The 16,414-nt window shown below is 37.8% G+C and overlaps 2 protein-coding genes across 2 annotated transcripts in view; both read right to left on the bottom strand.

Annotated features, from left to right (window-relative positions):
* LOC128697779 (uncharacterized) overlaps positions 1-16,414 on the bottom strand; it is a 340,573-nt gene that overhangs the window by 20,049 nt on the left and 304,110 nt on the right. The window lies entirely within an intron of this gene.
* The window catches only part of LOC128697905 (zinc finger protein Pegasus-like), a 29,612-nt gene continuing 13,311 nt past the window's right edge, over positions 114-16,414 (bottom strand). The window contains exon 2 of the mRNA XM_070099649.1: positions 114-5,538. Coding sequence (XP_069955750.1) covers positions 4,939-5,538 — 600 coding nt within the window. The 3' untranslated portion in view covers positions 114-4,938. The remainder of the gene's footprint in view (positions 5,539-16,414) is intronic.

Here is a 16,414-nt window from a genome sequence, read left to right as displayed (position 1 = left end):
GACTTTAAAACTACTGATTCACACCAGGAACTATACTTATTACTGTATATGAAAGTTTCTTATAAAATAAATTGCTTTAATCACATATTAGAGGTTTAATAGTTAAAATCCATTATTTCATGAAAGGTTTACTATGTACAAGAATGAACATTACAAAAACTTACAGTGAAAATTTACAGTATTGTATCTTTCACTCATGACTTCGTATTTGGAAACAAACTATTTAAACAAGTTGAATAATTCTCAACTAAGGATCATTTATAAAGAAATTAAATAATAACTGATTTCTTAGTAACATTATGTTTAGGGAGATTAAGTGTTTTTTATGTTCAGTTTAAACACCATATACAGTACATTACAAAATTTCCTGAATACTTCTATTATAAACAAGTAAATTCTGACATCAGTTTTAAGCTAAGTAAACTGTACATACTCTAACTGAATATACAGTATATACATACCCAAACATGTATGAATACAGTGAAACCTTGATTTAACATATTAACCCTCTCAGTGGCTATCATGTAGAAACATGTCATTGAGTTCTATGTCATGAGCTCAGCTCACTCAGATAAACTGTGAATGATAAATTTGGGACTAGATCTGAGAGAATGGGTCTGCAATGAGTACACACAGCATAAAAATATCCTGCCCCACATGGTGAATGATGGGGAAAATCAAAACTCCGATTGAATGGTTAAAAATAGCGACTTTGAGGTGTTTTCTTGGATGGTTTTCATGGCTTTATTGGTTGTTAATTGGTATCAAATAACAACATAACTTAAATAAACATTATTTTGGTTGATTTAAGGAATAGAAATAGCTGCAAATTGATCTCTAAGTAGCAGTAATATTTGATTTTTGATGATTTTCCTGAGGATAGGTAAGGCCTCCCCTACATCCCCCCCCCCATTTGTTTTATAGGTCTGAATCACTAACTGGGATGTTGTAAAACTGTGAGAAATCTTTCCTGGTTATATTTTTTTTTATCTGAGAAATAGAGTAAATCTTCTATTTGGTGGGAATAAGAATTCAAAACAGAAGGCAAGTGTTATAGAGGAGAGGCCTGGGGATATGACTAATGAACAGAGAAAATGTTTTAGTGCTAAAGATGTCTACATTATTTATTATGGACTCTCATTTTTAAATTAGTATTTTTTTAACTGTGAATAAAACTGACCAAATTATCAAATTCTGTGCACATTATTAGATAGTTTTGATAGTTGAATGGGTAGTTTCTTGTGCTCAATCAACAGAACGGAAGGTATACTAGCAAAACAGCTAAGAATTTGGTCAGATTAATCAATGAAATTGACATAAAATAGGACTCAAATTTGGTGAAATTGCCAATGCCTAAATTATGCCCAGACTGCTAACTTTGCCTTTGTGTCATTCCAAAAATTTTCCATCAAATTTCATATTTTTGGTATCATTATCTTCAGAAAAAGATTCTTTACTATTTCAAGATAATTTTTTTTTTAACAATTCTTACATTGTCAGTAATTTTAACTTCAGGGCTTCCAAGAGTGAAGAGGTTAAATTCTAATGATGAAGCTGTATTTAACATTTGAAACAATAATGAAAATTTTGGATTTAACAATTTTGTTAAATACAAAATCAACTTACCCAGTGACCCATAACAATAATAAACTATTCTGAATATGGCAGACTTTGTCTGTTGTTTCTGGACCTTCTCCAGCCAAAACATCTGAGTGATTTATGGCCTCCGGTTAGATAAGATCATAGTAAGACCCATGGAGAGTCTGAAATGGTAATAACCCACACATGCCCCCCACCCAAAAAAAAGGAGGAAACCTGGGAATGACACACTGATGACCAGGAGTGGATGATAAGCATAGCAACTGGTAATGGCATTTAGCTTGGCATTTATCTGGCAAGCTGCTAGATGGCAAAGGGCAGTAACCAAGAGAAGTTGTCTAAGTCTGGATGATAAAAGCAATGATCTACAGAATCATTAACAGCTATATAACCTGGAAGTAAACTGGAAGTAAGCTGAGGCTGCAGAAAAGCATTACACTCATGGAAATACAAGCAGGCAATAACTAAGAGGCCCCAGGTAAAGGAGATAGAGATGCCATGCAGACAAGAGATATACAGCCAGTTAGAAGACAAAGACAAGATACCTAGGAGACCCCTTCCACCCCAACAGGATGGAGGGCAAGAGCCCAAAAGCACCCCAAGCTAAATGGTAAATGGGTGAGTCTGCAGGAGGGAAATCTGACTAGGAAAGGGAATGGGGTGAAAGGCCAAAGCAGGACCGACCCCCAGGGCATGATATAGTCCTGCATTCAGGAGAGAGCATAGAGAGCACTGACCCCAACATCTAAAATACCAGCTCAAAAAAAGGCAGCATTCAATAAGACAAACCAGCAGACAGGTGAGATACAGAGGGAGTGAAGCTGGGCAGTAAAGGGTAGAGGACAACCCACAAAAACCACTCCAAGGTGCCCCAGAAAAACACCTCTGCTACGTTCAGCAACAAGGCCAATTGCAGAGAAGTACTAATTAGATATGGAATATTTATGAAGTTCAAATGAGGGCACAGAGTAAATAGCCAAACACATTCAAACAGTCTTGAGAAGGAACTGAGTCATGGTGACACATGGGACTGAATGGAATTGCTAGAAAGAGCATGTGAAAGACTGCACAGGTGAAGTCAAGAATAGTTTAATACAGTGTTGAACAGGGCCACCTAGGAGACAGTCCACGAACACAAAAAAGCATCCCAATGTATCTCCAGATGAGACAAATAAAGATCAAAGGTGCAAAACAAAGGAAAGGGAGAAGGGGGTTGCCCCAATATAGGCAGAGGCAGCAGAGACATCCACCAGAATAGGGAGAGTCATAGGTAAGCAACTGGAGGAAGAGAGGCTGGGAAGACAGCAGAAGTAAAACTGAGAAACAGGAAGCACTCTTACCAAGATGATCAACTCCTGGGAATAGCACCCAACAAGGAAAGTGGTGACTGGCCACAGCAGAGGCATGCAAGATAGCCAATAACAAGAACGCCATCACATCAGAGAGCAGAACCGAGCCTCACTGGAAGCAGGATAATCTGAGCCAGAGGAATCCCAGTTGTTGATGGGAACAGCAAGTTGTGCACTCAGTTGCCGATGAGAAGACCAACAGTTTAAGAAGAGGAAGGCAGAAACAGCAGGTCGTGAGACAGTCACCAACCACACAAGAAGTAACAGAAAAGATCACCAGAAATCTTGAAAGCAACTGGAGGGCTCTCAGTCAAATAAGATATATAGGAGGAGGAGGAGGAGGAGGAGGAGGAGGTGTGTACACCACACTGTGAAGATGGTGACTGGAGCTAAGGTTTTTTTTTCCTGGCTCCCAACTGATGGTGGTCATAATAAACAAATGAAGAATGAGGTAAAGAGGTTGCCATACTGAGCATAAGGTTTGTGAATAAGGCATAATGTACTGCAGGTGGGTCCTCCAAGGCTCCTACAGCAGAAATTCTATAACAAATTTTTTAATAACAGTGAAGGTATATAAGAAATAATAATTTTTGCCATTTAGTTGTAAATTAGATTTAAGCTTGTCTGAAATGCTTTGCATAACCATGGGCTTTCTGCGTGCACTACTAAATGTCACCCATCTCTATACAAACATTGTATCATGTGGAAATAAATCTTTGACTTTGATTTAAAACCAGGAAATTTAAAACATACACTGTGGCCTATGTGGGACCTTGTCTCCCTTTCCCCAAGCATCTTCTTATGTATAAATTTAGTTCTTTTTATGTTAGAAAATGTCAAATATAATAATAAAATCCTATAAACAATGCTATAAATCAAAACAGTACTATACATTACCACTGAATTAGGTGAAGATCTTGGGCAACTTAGGACTAGTTACACAGTTCAACAAAATCTTGTTTAGCACCCATTTTTACAATATAATGCTTGTATATACAGTACATAATCATAAACATATTCATAGTTATTAAACTATTTACAGTATACACAATCTAATTATAATTTCACATGTAATTCAGCGTATAGGTCTGATGAAACAAGGTAACACAAAATAGCCTTTACAGTGAAAGTGCAACATAACTTGTGATCACTTCTTCCTTTAAAACAGTACAAGCCAATTAAATTTTCCGTTTTGTCATGTCTCCAAAGAAGATTCTTTTTCTTGCATAGTACTCTGTGGCCACTTGCACAGCATTGAGAGGAGTCCTGGTAGCTTGTCATTTCATCTACACAACCTGTATTGCTGACTTTGTTATGTTATAAAATATATCGTGGTATCACTAATTTTGCTGTTGCTATTAATTCTGTACAATACCGCTAGTGTTCTCTAGCCATGTTTCCATGAAGGGCACCTGTTTTTTATCTCCCAAGAAGATTTAGACACACTTCTGCTTGTAAAAGTTTTGCTAACAATATAACAAGTCTTTCATCAAAATGAACTATGTATCACTGTCACTGCTCTCTGGAAGGTTATTATACAATAATACCAGTGTTCTCTTCCCATAAAGTATCAACCTTTGTCCATAATGATCACTTTATTAATAAATAACCCTCCTGTTGGAGAATGATGTGCAGATATTTTTACTGGATATACATTTTTTCTACATAAGACCTAATACAATATATCTGTTAGATATAAATTGTATTATGTCTTGTGACACATGAAATCATAATGACACAATTGTAAATAATTCACAGAATGAATACAGTTTAAACATATGGCAAGTCAGTGCTAAAACTGACAGGCTGTGAACTAACCAATGGTTAGAGCACTAGCTTGTCATCGATCTGATCTATTTCATTCTGTGAACCAAATTATATCTCGCTGAAATTAAGACTTTGAAAATTATATAGCTGATCTACTTTATGCTCAGTTCCTCCATGTGGCCGTAGATCTAAATGACAAACAGTTTATGAGTAAATTTGCTCACTAAATACCCAAATCTTGCAAAATTAGGCCAACAGAATGGGAAGCATGGTGTCTTCGCATATGTGAATTTAAATTACATTTCTTTGCACATTTGAAGTCACAATGTGGACAAGAATGTGGCTTTTCACCAGTATGTGTGTAGATATGCTCTTTTAGAGCAACCTTCTGTGTGGTCCTGAAAGGGCAGTAATGGCAAGCATATGGCCGTTCACCAGTATGAACTCTAATGTGCGTTTGAAGATGACTTAGACAGCGGCTAACTTTACCACAGTAAGGACACACTAAGTTTGATGCTCCCTCTGCTGCAGTAGTACCACTTTGCTGAAGAGAATTTAGAAATTCTTGAGAAAAGTCCTCTGATGCCTCTGTTAGTCCCTGAGTTATATTGCCTCCAATGTAACTTAGAGTGCTGCTTGGTGAAACTGAGTACACAGATGAAGGTGAGGCTCCTCCATCAAGGGATCTTGAAGTTGAGAGGTTGTGGGTGTGATCAACTGTTGTGCAGCTTGCCAAAGAACTCTGAGTAATGTGGATGGCATGGGAATGAGGCCGAGAATGTTGAGAGCTAATGATGCTGGTAACTGTTCTCACATCAACTGCCTGAAGAAAAAGAGAAAAGACATTGGGGCCTCGCAGCATCAGGTAAGCTTATTTTTATTTTATGGCATAACCTAAGGCTACTACCAGTTATCTTTTATTCTACAACTAAAGCTAATATAATAAAGAAATACAAATATAAGCATGCTAGGATAATTCACCTTTACATTTTCAATATGCAACAAACATTCTGCTTTAGGATAAGCAAAGCCAGAGGCAGGGTGCAGGTACACAAATTTATTTTGTGGCCATTCTCTGGGAAGTCAGAAAAGAAGCCACACTTCTCTGATGCAGGATATTCAAAAGGGTAGTTAATAAGTCTTTCCTAATACAAGTGTTTTGTAGATAGGGTGGGTCAACAGTTGCAGCAATCACCTCAGTACAACTACCTCACAAAGGCATATGTTGGAGAGCTCAATGAAGCATGTCTGCATGTTTTTTGCCCTTCACTTACAATTCAACATGGCAGTGAACTTAACTTAAGGGAGGAGCAGAGATAAAGAGAAAGACACACTGTTTGAGGTGATACCTTTATTACGAGGTTTGGTATATAATTGGAGTAAAGATGCTATTGTTATGACTGTCAGAAAAGGATTAACATTGCTTCAGTGCATGCTCTAAGATTTAATCACCCAATATAATTGGTTGCATCACTTAAGATTATTTAGATGGCAGGGTTATGTAAACTTTATTGATGCTAAACAGGTTTTTGACCTGACTTTGGTGTGCATCAACTAATGCAATAATGTATACCTTCAATTCTCTCTCTCTTTCTCTCTTTTTTCTCTTAGGAGGATGTCATTAAGGAGATGTTGGTTCTGTTAATGCCTTCACTGTCCAAAGTCCCAAAATACAAAATGCTCAAAGGCACAAAATCAGCGGTCTGGACACAATTGACGCATTGGTAATTTTGCTGATTTTTAGTCCTAGTTTAAGTCTTAAACTGTCCAAATGTAGATCTACGTTTGCTCGCGTAGCGCCCCAAACGTAAATCTTATGTTTTTTACATGCTTTCTTATGGAGAAAATCAAGACCGGAGCACTACACGCGCAAACATAGATCTACATTTGGACAGTTTAAGGATTAAACTGATTCCATTGCTAAATCTGACCAAATTCTTAGCTATTTTGCTAGTATTCCTTCCATTTTATCGACAGAGCACAAAAAATGCCCACTCAGCTATTAAAACTACCATATATAAAGTGTACAGAGGTTGATAATTTGGCCAATTTTTACACAGTAATTTGATAAATAAACACTGTAGACAACCCAGGCACTAAAACAACATGTCCTCTGTTCATTAATCAATTCCCAGGTCTCTCCTATTTAACATTTGCCTTCCATTTTGAATATATCACATAATAATAATAAAATAAAACCAGTAATGATTAGTCAATATTTATGGTATCCCAATAATTGAATCAGACCTAGGAAAACCCCATAAAATAGATTGAGGGAGGCCTTACCCATCCTCAAGAAAATCGGCACAAATCGAATGGAAGAAATCAAAATCATCTCTATTTCAGTAGTACGTCTTCCATTCTATCCAATGATACTAATAAAATCATAAAAACCATCCTAGAAAACACCTCATATTTGCTATATTAATGAGCTTCTAAACTGTAGCATACCCCAAATAAAAATTCCTGTGTGTGTGGGAAGATTTTGAAAAAAAAAAAAAAAAAAAAAACTTACAGAATGAGTGAAATCTGATAAAAACTTACAATTTTATGATGTACTGAAGTTTGTGTAAAAATTATCACTCATTGGCAACAACAGCATTAATGTGTCAGTGACATAGGCATTCTATAAATACACCCCACAGTAGAATAAATTAAACATAAATGTGAGATGTAGTAACCAGATGACTTGTACGAATGACATCAGAGAAAATGTATATATGTTTTATTATAATCATGGGGGAGTGCTAAACCCACAGGATTATACAGCGCATGTGGGGAGGAATGGAAGGCATTCAGGCTCAATTCAGGGAGCCGGAGCATAGATCCAATTCCCTAGATCAAGAGCCCCTCATCAGCATCAAGGACCTCCCTTGAGGGGTGTGTATACTATAATATTACTGGGGGTAATTGTAGAAAATTATTCCTTTCATCTGCCTTCACTCAGAGCGTCATTTCTTCTAAAAATGGTGTTAACATGAGAATGGGAGTGTTGCTCTTTATTTATTCTACTGTATCAACATGGAGACAACTTGTACACAATGTAACTTATACACAAACCAGACGCATATGCCTGGTTTCTTTACAAAACTCGTGTATGCCTGGTTTGTTTACATAACTCTGTGCCTGTCCTCTCTTATGTACTCATTCTCTCTCTCTCTCTCTCTCTCTCTCTCATTTATTCGTTTTATCTTGTTTTACTCACCTCTGACCCTACATTAACACTACAAATATTTTCAGGTAAGTAATGAGTGAACTGTATATGCATTTTATCGCTCTGGGACGCTTTAAATATCATAGAATATTATGTGTGGGTGGGGTGGCCTGGTATGGTAGCCTGGCTGGCTTCCATACATACCACACTTGATTTCTTACAATAAATACTACTCATCTCACCCTACATTCAGACTACAAATATTTTAAGGTAAGTAATGAGTGTACTATATTTGCATTTTACTTTTTTATTTTTTTTAATACCTAGTTCTATTGCTAACTTAATATATGTTAGTGTAAACTTGTTATCTACTATTTATATGCATTTATAAGTGGAAACAAGGGCGTTCCACTTCATGGTGATTTCTGCTTTACAGTGGTAGCCTGGAACCTAACCTGCTGTATAAATGGTGCCCTACTGTTTTTAACTGTATTTGTGTGTGTTTACCTGAATAAACTGACTTACTAACTTGGCTGACTGGTTGTACTGACTTGACTTACTGATTGGACTGACCTACTGACTTAGTTAACTGTACTGACTATACTGACTTGATTTACCGACTGCACTGACTTACTGACTGATTTGACTGACTGACTTATTGACTTACCTGATTGACCTACTGACTATACTGACTTGACTATCATCCTCCTCAGCCCAGTAGGGCCACAGCATGGCTTTCCACTCCCTTCACAATCATCGACAAACACCAGCAGCCACAATTTAAGGTAAGAAATATTTCAGTTGCATTTGTAGCCTTAAGCAATAGAAAAAAACATAATACATCATGACAATGAACAACAATTACATTATAATTTTTATTTTTGTAAGATTTACAGAAAAAAAAAAAAAAGTCGTTTGGCTTTTTAGGGGTCCCAGGAACATAACCCTATTTTTCCCGTAAGTTCTTCAGTTTCTTTAACACAGATTCGTCTTACACTGCATTTTCAGGAATGTAACTATCGTGATAATCAACGCTCTACTGTGTATGGGTAATTCACATTATCTTTCCAAACATCTACATGCACTGTGTGTCCAAACTGCTGTTTAGGCTGGCTGAACTATGTTTTAAACAAGTATGGATGATGCAACTGGACTCTGTGCCATCAGTCTTCATAAAATACATACAAGTTATATGCTTGTGGTGATAGTGGAGCATAACTAATGCAATACAGTGTAGATAAGTACTTTTATGACTAATAAATACTAAAGACTGATTTTAGTTAAAGTTATAAAACCCTTGTTTAAAATGACCAAGCAACAGATGAGTATAAAACAGAAATACAAACAAGAAAAAAAGAGTGTTTAACCAACAGTGGAAGGACGATTTTGCTTTTACTGTTAAGGGTGAAGAGGCTCTGTGCTTTATCTGTCATATAACCATCAGCTACTTTAAAGCTAGTAATTAAAACATCACTATGGATGTAACCATAAATAATTTGCATCTGAATTTCCTCCTGAATCAGAACTGCAAAAAAATAAGATAAAATTTTTGAAATCTAATTTAGTCACTTAACAAAATAGTCCACTATATAGTTGTGTTTTCTATTATTTATAAATACAATTTTAAAATATTTTTTGTGGCTCTTAACATTCAAAAATGCATGAAAAGTATTATATGTGACTCGTCTTACTGAAGAACTTGCCTACCCCTGATACATACTGAGGTCAAGTAACATGGAGGGTATGGTATATACCGAGGTCAGATAATATGGAGGTATGGTATATATGTTAAAAGCAGGTGGGGATATAGTTTTGGAGTGGTTGGTGCAATTATTTAATAAATGTATTAAGAGCATGCATAGTTCCTTTGTATAAAGGCAAAGGGGATAAAAGAGAGTGCAAAAATTATAGGGGGATAAGTCTGTTGAGTGTTCAAAAGTGAAACATATAAGTGAACAGTATTTAGATAAGGCTAAAGAGGTCTTTGTGGCATTTATGGATTTGGAAAAGGCGTATGACAGGGTGGATAGGGGGGCAATGTGGCATGCATGACGAGGATAGTGAGGCTCAAGTTAGAGTATGTAGGAAAGAGGGAAATTTTTTCCCAAGTTGGCATTTAAAAGATATATGTGGTGGATGAATTTGGTAGGGTGTGCAAAAAAAGATTAGGTGATGAAAGATTGAATATCAGATTGGAGGGAGAGAGTATGGAGGAGGTGAACGTATTCAGATATTTGGGAGTGGACGTGTCAGCAGATGGGTCTATGAAAGATGAGGTGAATCATAGAATTGATGAGGGAAAAAGAGTGAGTGGTGCACTTAGGAGTCTGTGGAGACAAAGAACTTTGTCCTTGGAGGCAAAGAGGGGAATGTATGAGAGTATAGTTTTACCAACGCTCTTATATGGGTGTGAAGCGTGGGTGATGAATGTTGCAGCGAGGAGAAGGCTGGAGGCAGTGTGTCATGTCTGAGGGCAATGTGTGGTGTGAATATAATGCTTACTGAAGAACTTGCCTACCCCTGATACATACTGAGGTCAAGTAACATGGAGGGTATGGTATATACCGAGGTCAGATAATATGGAGGTATGGTATATACTGAGGTCAGATAACATGAAGGGTATGGTATATACTGAGGTCAGATAACATGGAGGGGTTGGGTCACAGCTCTTGGCCCTGCCTCTATGCTGATCAGTACTAGGTCCACTCCTGGTATTAAGAGCCTTATTTTACCTCTTCTTAAAGTTATGTATGGATCCTGCATCTACCACTTCATTCTCCAAATCATTCCACCTCATTATTCAAACACTGTGTATGAGTGTGTGTTAGTTACTTAATTATTAGTTGTCAAAGACACTTAGCCTTTTTCTTTGCACAAGTGCATGCATGCATGTGTGTGCACACATGCATACATGTATGTATCCAGTATGTACAGTAAATCATTGATTCACATGCACTCTATTAACAAGTTTTCAACAATACCACTAAAATTTTGCAACCTAGCTTCAATAAGTACACTGTAACCTTCAATTAGCATAATATAAATTTAGGGGACACTAGTTAAAGGTACTACACTAAAGTTAGTAACCTATAATTTTGCTGTAACTTTTCATTCTTCTTGTTGGGGGGTTCAGTGGCCATCATCAGCTTTCACCATATCAAGCACTGCTTCCCTGTGTTAGGAAGTGCTGCTTAAAGCAGGGCGATGAAAAGAAAGTGAACAGGAGTTCCCTTTGCAAGTAGAAACAGTAATAGAAAGTTCCCAATTTGTTCAAGTGGATCTTCATGTCTAATAACCTTAGCAATGCACGACACTGACACCCCTCACCTACATTCAGTAACTAGCTTTCCACAAAAAACTGAAATATCCACAGGAAAAAAAAAAAAAAAGCCTATGAATAGTGTCTCTCTGTTAATGTGCCAAGCAGGCAGAAAAAGATAAGGACAAGTTTCCCAGGGAGAATGAGGAAAAACTTGTCACCAATGTTGAGGTGAGTGAGGTGTCCACACACCAAGGTTAGTGCAGAAATCCGATTATTCATTTACGTACTTACCTGAGGTGTATTTATACAATTGTTGAATATGCTGGTGATTGATGACAGTGTGAAATGTAATTCAATAAGAAAGTGAAGGGACAATCCTGTGGCACCACCTTGATAAATGTTTGTGTTTGGAGTTTACAGGGACACTACACACTGTTTATATATAAATTGTTTATTACCATGACATTCATAGGCCTAATTAACATATGTGACTAAATTATCTGCTTCCTGAGTAGCAGTCAATACTTGTAGTTTTCATATCCTTTGCATCATGAGGACTATACTGTGAGGATACTGGAGATAATGTTTATATACAAAGTGAGAGGTGACTCCTCCCTCTGCTCCTCTCTACCCTTATTTCTACTACTGTATATGTAAGTAAAATGATAATGTGTTTTTGAATTTTTATTTAAATAAAATCATTAACATGAATTAAAAAGCTAATATTCACCAAGACATTCTGGTAGTCAATCTCAGCAGTGAGACTGTCACAGAGACCCTTCACTCATCACAACCCTTAATTAAACCCAACAATAACAACAGGACATGGCGAAAACCTGAGAAAGTTTTTTCGTTATTTTCCATTTTTTTTTTTTTTTTCATATTTTTGGGGAAATGGATTGCACTCATAAGATAGGGGATATTACTCTGGGCATTTACATTTGGTAAAAAGCTTATGGTCAGTAATATAGGATTTTTACTGAAGTTGGCAGATAATGGTAGCAGATCACGTTTGGCACTTTAAGGGTCCCATGAACTTAACCCTATTTTTCTTATATGTTCTTTAATCCTTTACCTTTTTCTGTCCAGACACCTGAAATTAAAAGTGCTCAGTGTCCACAGTTAAAAAAAAAAAATCTTCTGAAATGGTAGAGAATCTTTTCCTAAAGGTAATGACACCAAAAATATGAAATTCGACAGAAAACTTATGGAATTATGCAGGCGCAAAGTTAGCGGTCTGGGTGCATTTTACAAAATGGCAATTTTGCAAACTTTGAGTCCTATTTTAAGCAAATTCCATTGCTCAATTTGACCTAATTCTTAGCTATTTTATTAGTATGCCTTCCATTCAATTGAATGAGTATAATTATCAAAATTATCCTATAAAGTGCACAGAATTTGGTAATTTGGCCAATTTTATGCAAAATTAAAAAAAAAATCAATTGTGAAGTTGGTAGACCAGCTGCTGTCACATGTGGTATTGGCACAATAACTGGTGGTATTAGGAGTGCTGATAGTGCCACAAATGTTGTTGGTAGGGCACCAGGTGGTCTCATGTGACGTTGGGAGAGCAACTGGTGTTGCTTCAGGTGCTGCTAGTGACAAAATTTGTGTTGGAAGGGCAGCTGGTAATGTCACACACAGTTTTGGAAAGACAACTAGTGGTATCAAGTGTATTGGTGGTGCCACATGTAATGTTGGGAGAGCAGCTAGAGGGGTAATGTGTGGTGCTGGCAGGGTAGCTAGTGTCACATGTGGTGTTGGCAGGGTAGTTGGTGTCACATGTGGCATTGGCAGGGTAGCTGGTGTCACATTTGGCATTGGTAGGGCAGCTGATGATGTCACATTTGGTGTTGGTAGGGCAGCTGGTGGTGTCACATGTCATGCTGGCAGAAGAGTTGGTGTCAAGGATGCTGGTAGTGCTACATGTGGTGCTGGCATAGCAGCTGGTGGTGTCACATGTGTTGGCAGGGCACCTGGTGGTTTTCAGAGGTGCTGGTAATACCACATGTGGTGTTGGAAGGGTCTAAATCAGTGCCTAGAAAGGATTTACTCTGTGGAACTTGAAGTATGCTCAAGGCATGTTTCCCTAAGAAAAAAAAAGAGAAAATGTAAACCAGAAAGAGAGATGGTCCCTCTACAGATGAAGGCGAAGAATCACAGAGCTTCTTGTACTGAGCTTAAGTTAAATGAATCATAGAGGATCCAGGAGACAAAAAGAACTTAAAGCAATTAATGAAAATGAAAGAAATTCAAATATTGGGCCCTTGGGACTTACACTCACGACACCAAAGAAAAAAGTGAGATACTGAAGTCTCAATATGACTCGGCATTTAGCAAGCCAAAAATTATACTAAGTGTTGATAATCTGAACAATTTTTTTTATGACTGAGACTCAAAATATTGTCAATATCTCCAGACTTTCTGACACAACCCTACCACCACTGGAATTTGAAAAAAAAAAAAAACAATTAATGACATGCCCATGCCCCAGGCCCAGACTCACGGAACTCTGTGTTCATCAAGAACTGCAAGAAACCCCCTTTTGCATGCCTTAAGTATTCTATGGAGAGGAAGCCTAGACAAAGGGCCATCCTACAGTCAGTCACTAAAAACAATGGAAGAAGGCAACAAAGCTATAGCAAAGAATTACAGACTGACAGCACTAATGTCCCACATAAAAATCTTTGAAAGGGTTCTAAGAAGCAAAATTACCAACCACTTGGATACCCAACAATTGCACAACTCAGGGCAGAATGTGTTCAGAGCAGGTCGCTCCTGCCTCTCACAATTACTGGACCATTATAACATGATCTTGGATTCACTGGAGGACAAAGAGAATGCAAATGTAGTATACACAGACTTTGCAAAAGCCTTTGACAAGTGCTATCATGGTGTAATAAAACACAAAATGTGTGCTAAAGGAATAACAAGAGAAGCGGATAGATGGATCTTCAATTTTCTGACAGAAAACAAAGAGTAACATTAAGCAGAGTAAAGTCAATGAGGACAAATTTCAGTTTTTCTGCTATGGAAAACTTGAGGGAATAAAAGCTAGATCAGAGGATTAAAAAAATTCTAACCACATAACAGAGTGAAAAACTAATATGAAGAACTTAGGAGTGATGTCAGAGGATCTCACTTTCAAAGATAACAATAATGTGATTATCACATCTGCTAGGAAAGTGACAGGATAGATAATGAGAACCTTCACAACAAGAGATGCCAAGCCAATGATTCTCTTAAAGTTACTTGTTCTATCTATGCTGGAATACTGCTGCATACTAACAGCCCCTTTCAAGGCAAGTGAAATTGCAGATCTGAAGAATATACATAGAACCTTCACTGCATATACAAGTACAATCAAACACCTCACTTACTGGGACCATTTGAAGTCTCTTGACCTGTACTCCTTGGTCCACAGGCAGGAAAGATGCATCATAATTTACACCTGGAAAATCCTAGAGGAACTAGTCTCAAATCTGCACACAGAAGTCAGTCCCTACGAAAGCAGAAGACTCTGCAGGTGGTGCAACATCCCCTAATGAAACACAGGGTTACCTGGACTATACCTGGAGAGGGTTTCAGGGGTGAACACCCCAGCAGCCTGGTCTGTAAACAGGCCTCGAGGTGGATCAGGGCCTGATCAACCAGGCTGTTACTGCTGGTCGCACAGAAGACAACATATGATCCACAGCCCAACTGGTCAGGTACTGACTTTACGTGCCTGTCCAGTGCCTTCTTGAAAACAGCCAGGGGTCTATTGGTAATCCCCCTTATGTATGCTGGGAGGCAGTTGAACAGTCTTAGGCCCCTGACACCTATTGTGTTTTCCTCTTACCGTACTCATGACGCCCCTGCCTTTCATTAGGGGGGATGTTGCCTCTCCTGCCGAGTCTTTTGCTCTCATAGGGAGTGATTTTTGTGTGCAGATTTGGGACTAGTCCTTCTAGGATTTTCAAAGTGTATCTTATCTTGTACCTTTCTCGCCTGCATTCCAGGAAGTACAAATCAAGGGACTTCAACCGTTCCCAGTAATTTAGGTGCTTTATCATACATACATGTGCCATGAAAAGTTCTGTGTATATTCTCCAGGTCTGCAATTTCACCTACCTTGAAAGGAGCCATTAGTGTACAGGAATATTCCAACCTAGAGAGAATAAGTGATCTGAAGGAAACCATCTTGGGCTTGGCATCCCTAGTTTTGAAGGTTCTCATTATCCATCTTATCATTTTCCTAGCAGCTGTGGTAGATCCATTGTTGTGATATGTGAAAGTGAGATCATCCACATTATCACTCCTAGGTCCTTCACATTAGTTTTTCACTCTATTGTGTAGTTGGAATTTGTCTTATACTCCGATTCAGTTTTAATTTCCTGGAGTTTTCCATATCAGAGGAGTAATTGAAATTTGTTTTCATTGAACATCATATTGTTTTCTGCGGCACATTTAAAGATTTGGTTGATGTCCACTTGTAAGCTTGGGTGTCTTCAATGGATGACACTGTCATGCAAATTTTGGTATCATTGGTAAAGGAATACATGGTGCTACGGCTTACATCTCTGTCTATGTCAGACATGAGGATGAGGAACAGTACGGGAGAGAGTACTGTGCCTTGTGGATCAGAGTTTTTCACTGTAGCCATCTCTGACTTTACTCTGTTTATTACTATTCTTTGTCTTCTATTTGTTAGGAAGTTATAGAACCATCTACCAATTTTTCCTGTTATTCCTTTATCATGAATTTTGCATACAATGAGTACACTAAAAGATGACAATAAGTGTCAGGGTACAGGACTGTTCAACTGTCTCTCAGCATACAAAAATAGTTTACCAATAGACCCCTAGCTGTCTTCATAAGGGAACTGGATAGTTACCTAAAGTCAGTACCTGACAAGCCAGGTTGTAGTTAGTAAAAAAGTAATAAAATAATAAAAATAAAATTTTATTTCTTTGCTAAGGTTACAATGTGTGTTTACATTTCATAATATGATTGGTACAAAGAAAGCCACCATCATGCCGAGGCATTTCTGGCAGACTTAACCTAATCCTTATAGACTACTTAAGTCTAGACTGTGTGCAGCTGGCAGTAACAGCTTGGTTAATCAGGTCCTGATCCACTATGAAGCCTGGTCATAGACCAGACCATGGGGGCACTATCTCCTGGAACACACTCCAGGTAGAATCCAGGTAGGGCTGTTGTGTTGTGAGGTTTACTAGGGGTGCACTGTGTGCCATAATTTCATTTTGTACCAGAATATTTCTCACTGTCACATGAATCATC

The sequence above is a fragment of the Cherax quadricarinatus genome, chromosome 68 (assembly GCF_038502225.1).
Source record: "Cherax quadricarinatus isolate ZL_2023a chromosome 68, ASM3850222v1, whole genome shotgun sequence".
NCBI classification, from domain to species: domain Eukaryota; kingdom Metazoa; phylum Arthropoda; class Malacostraca; order Decapoda; family Parastacidae; genus Cherax; species Cherax quadricarinatus.
Note: the sequence above shows the minus strand (reverse complement) of the source record. Positions and strands in the feature narration are given on the sequence as shown.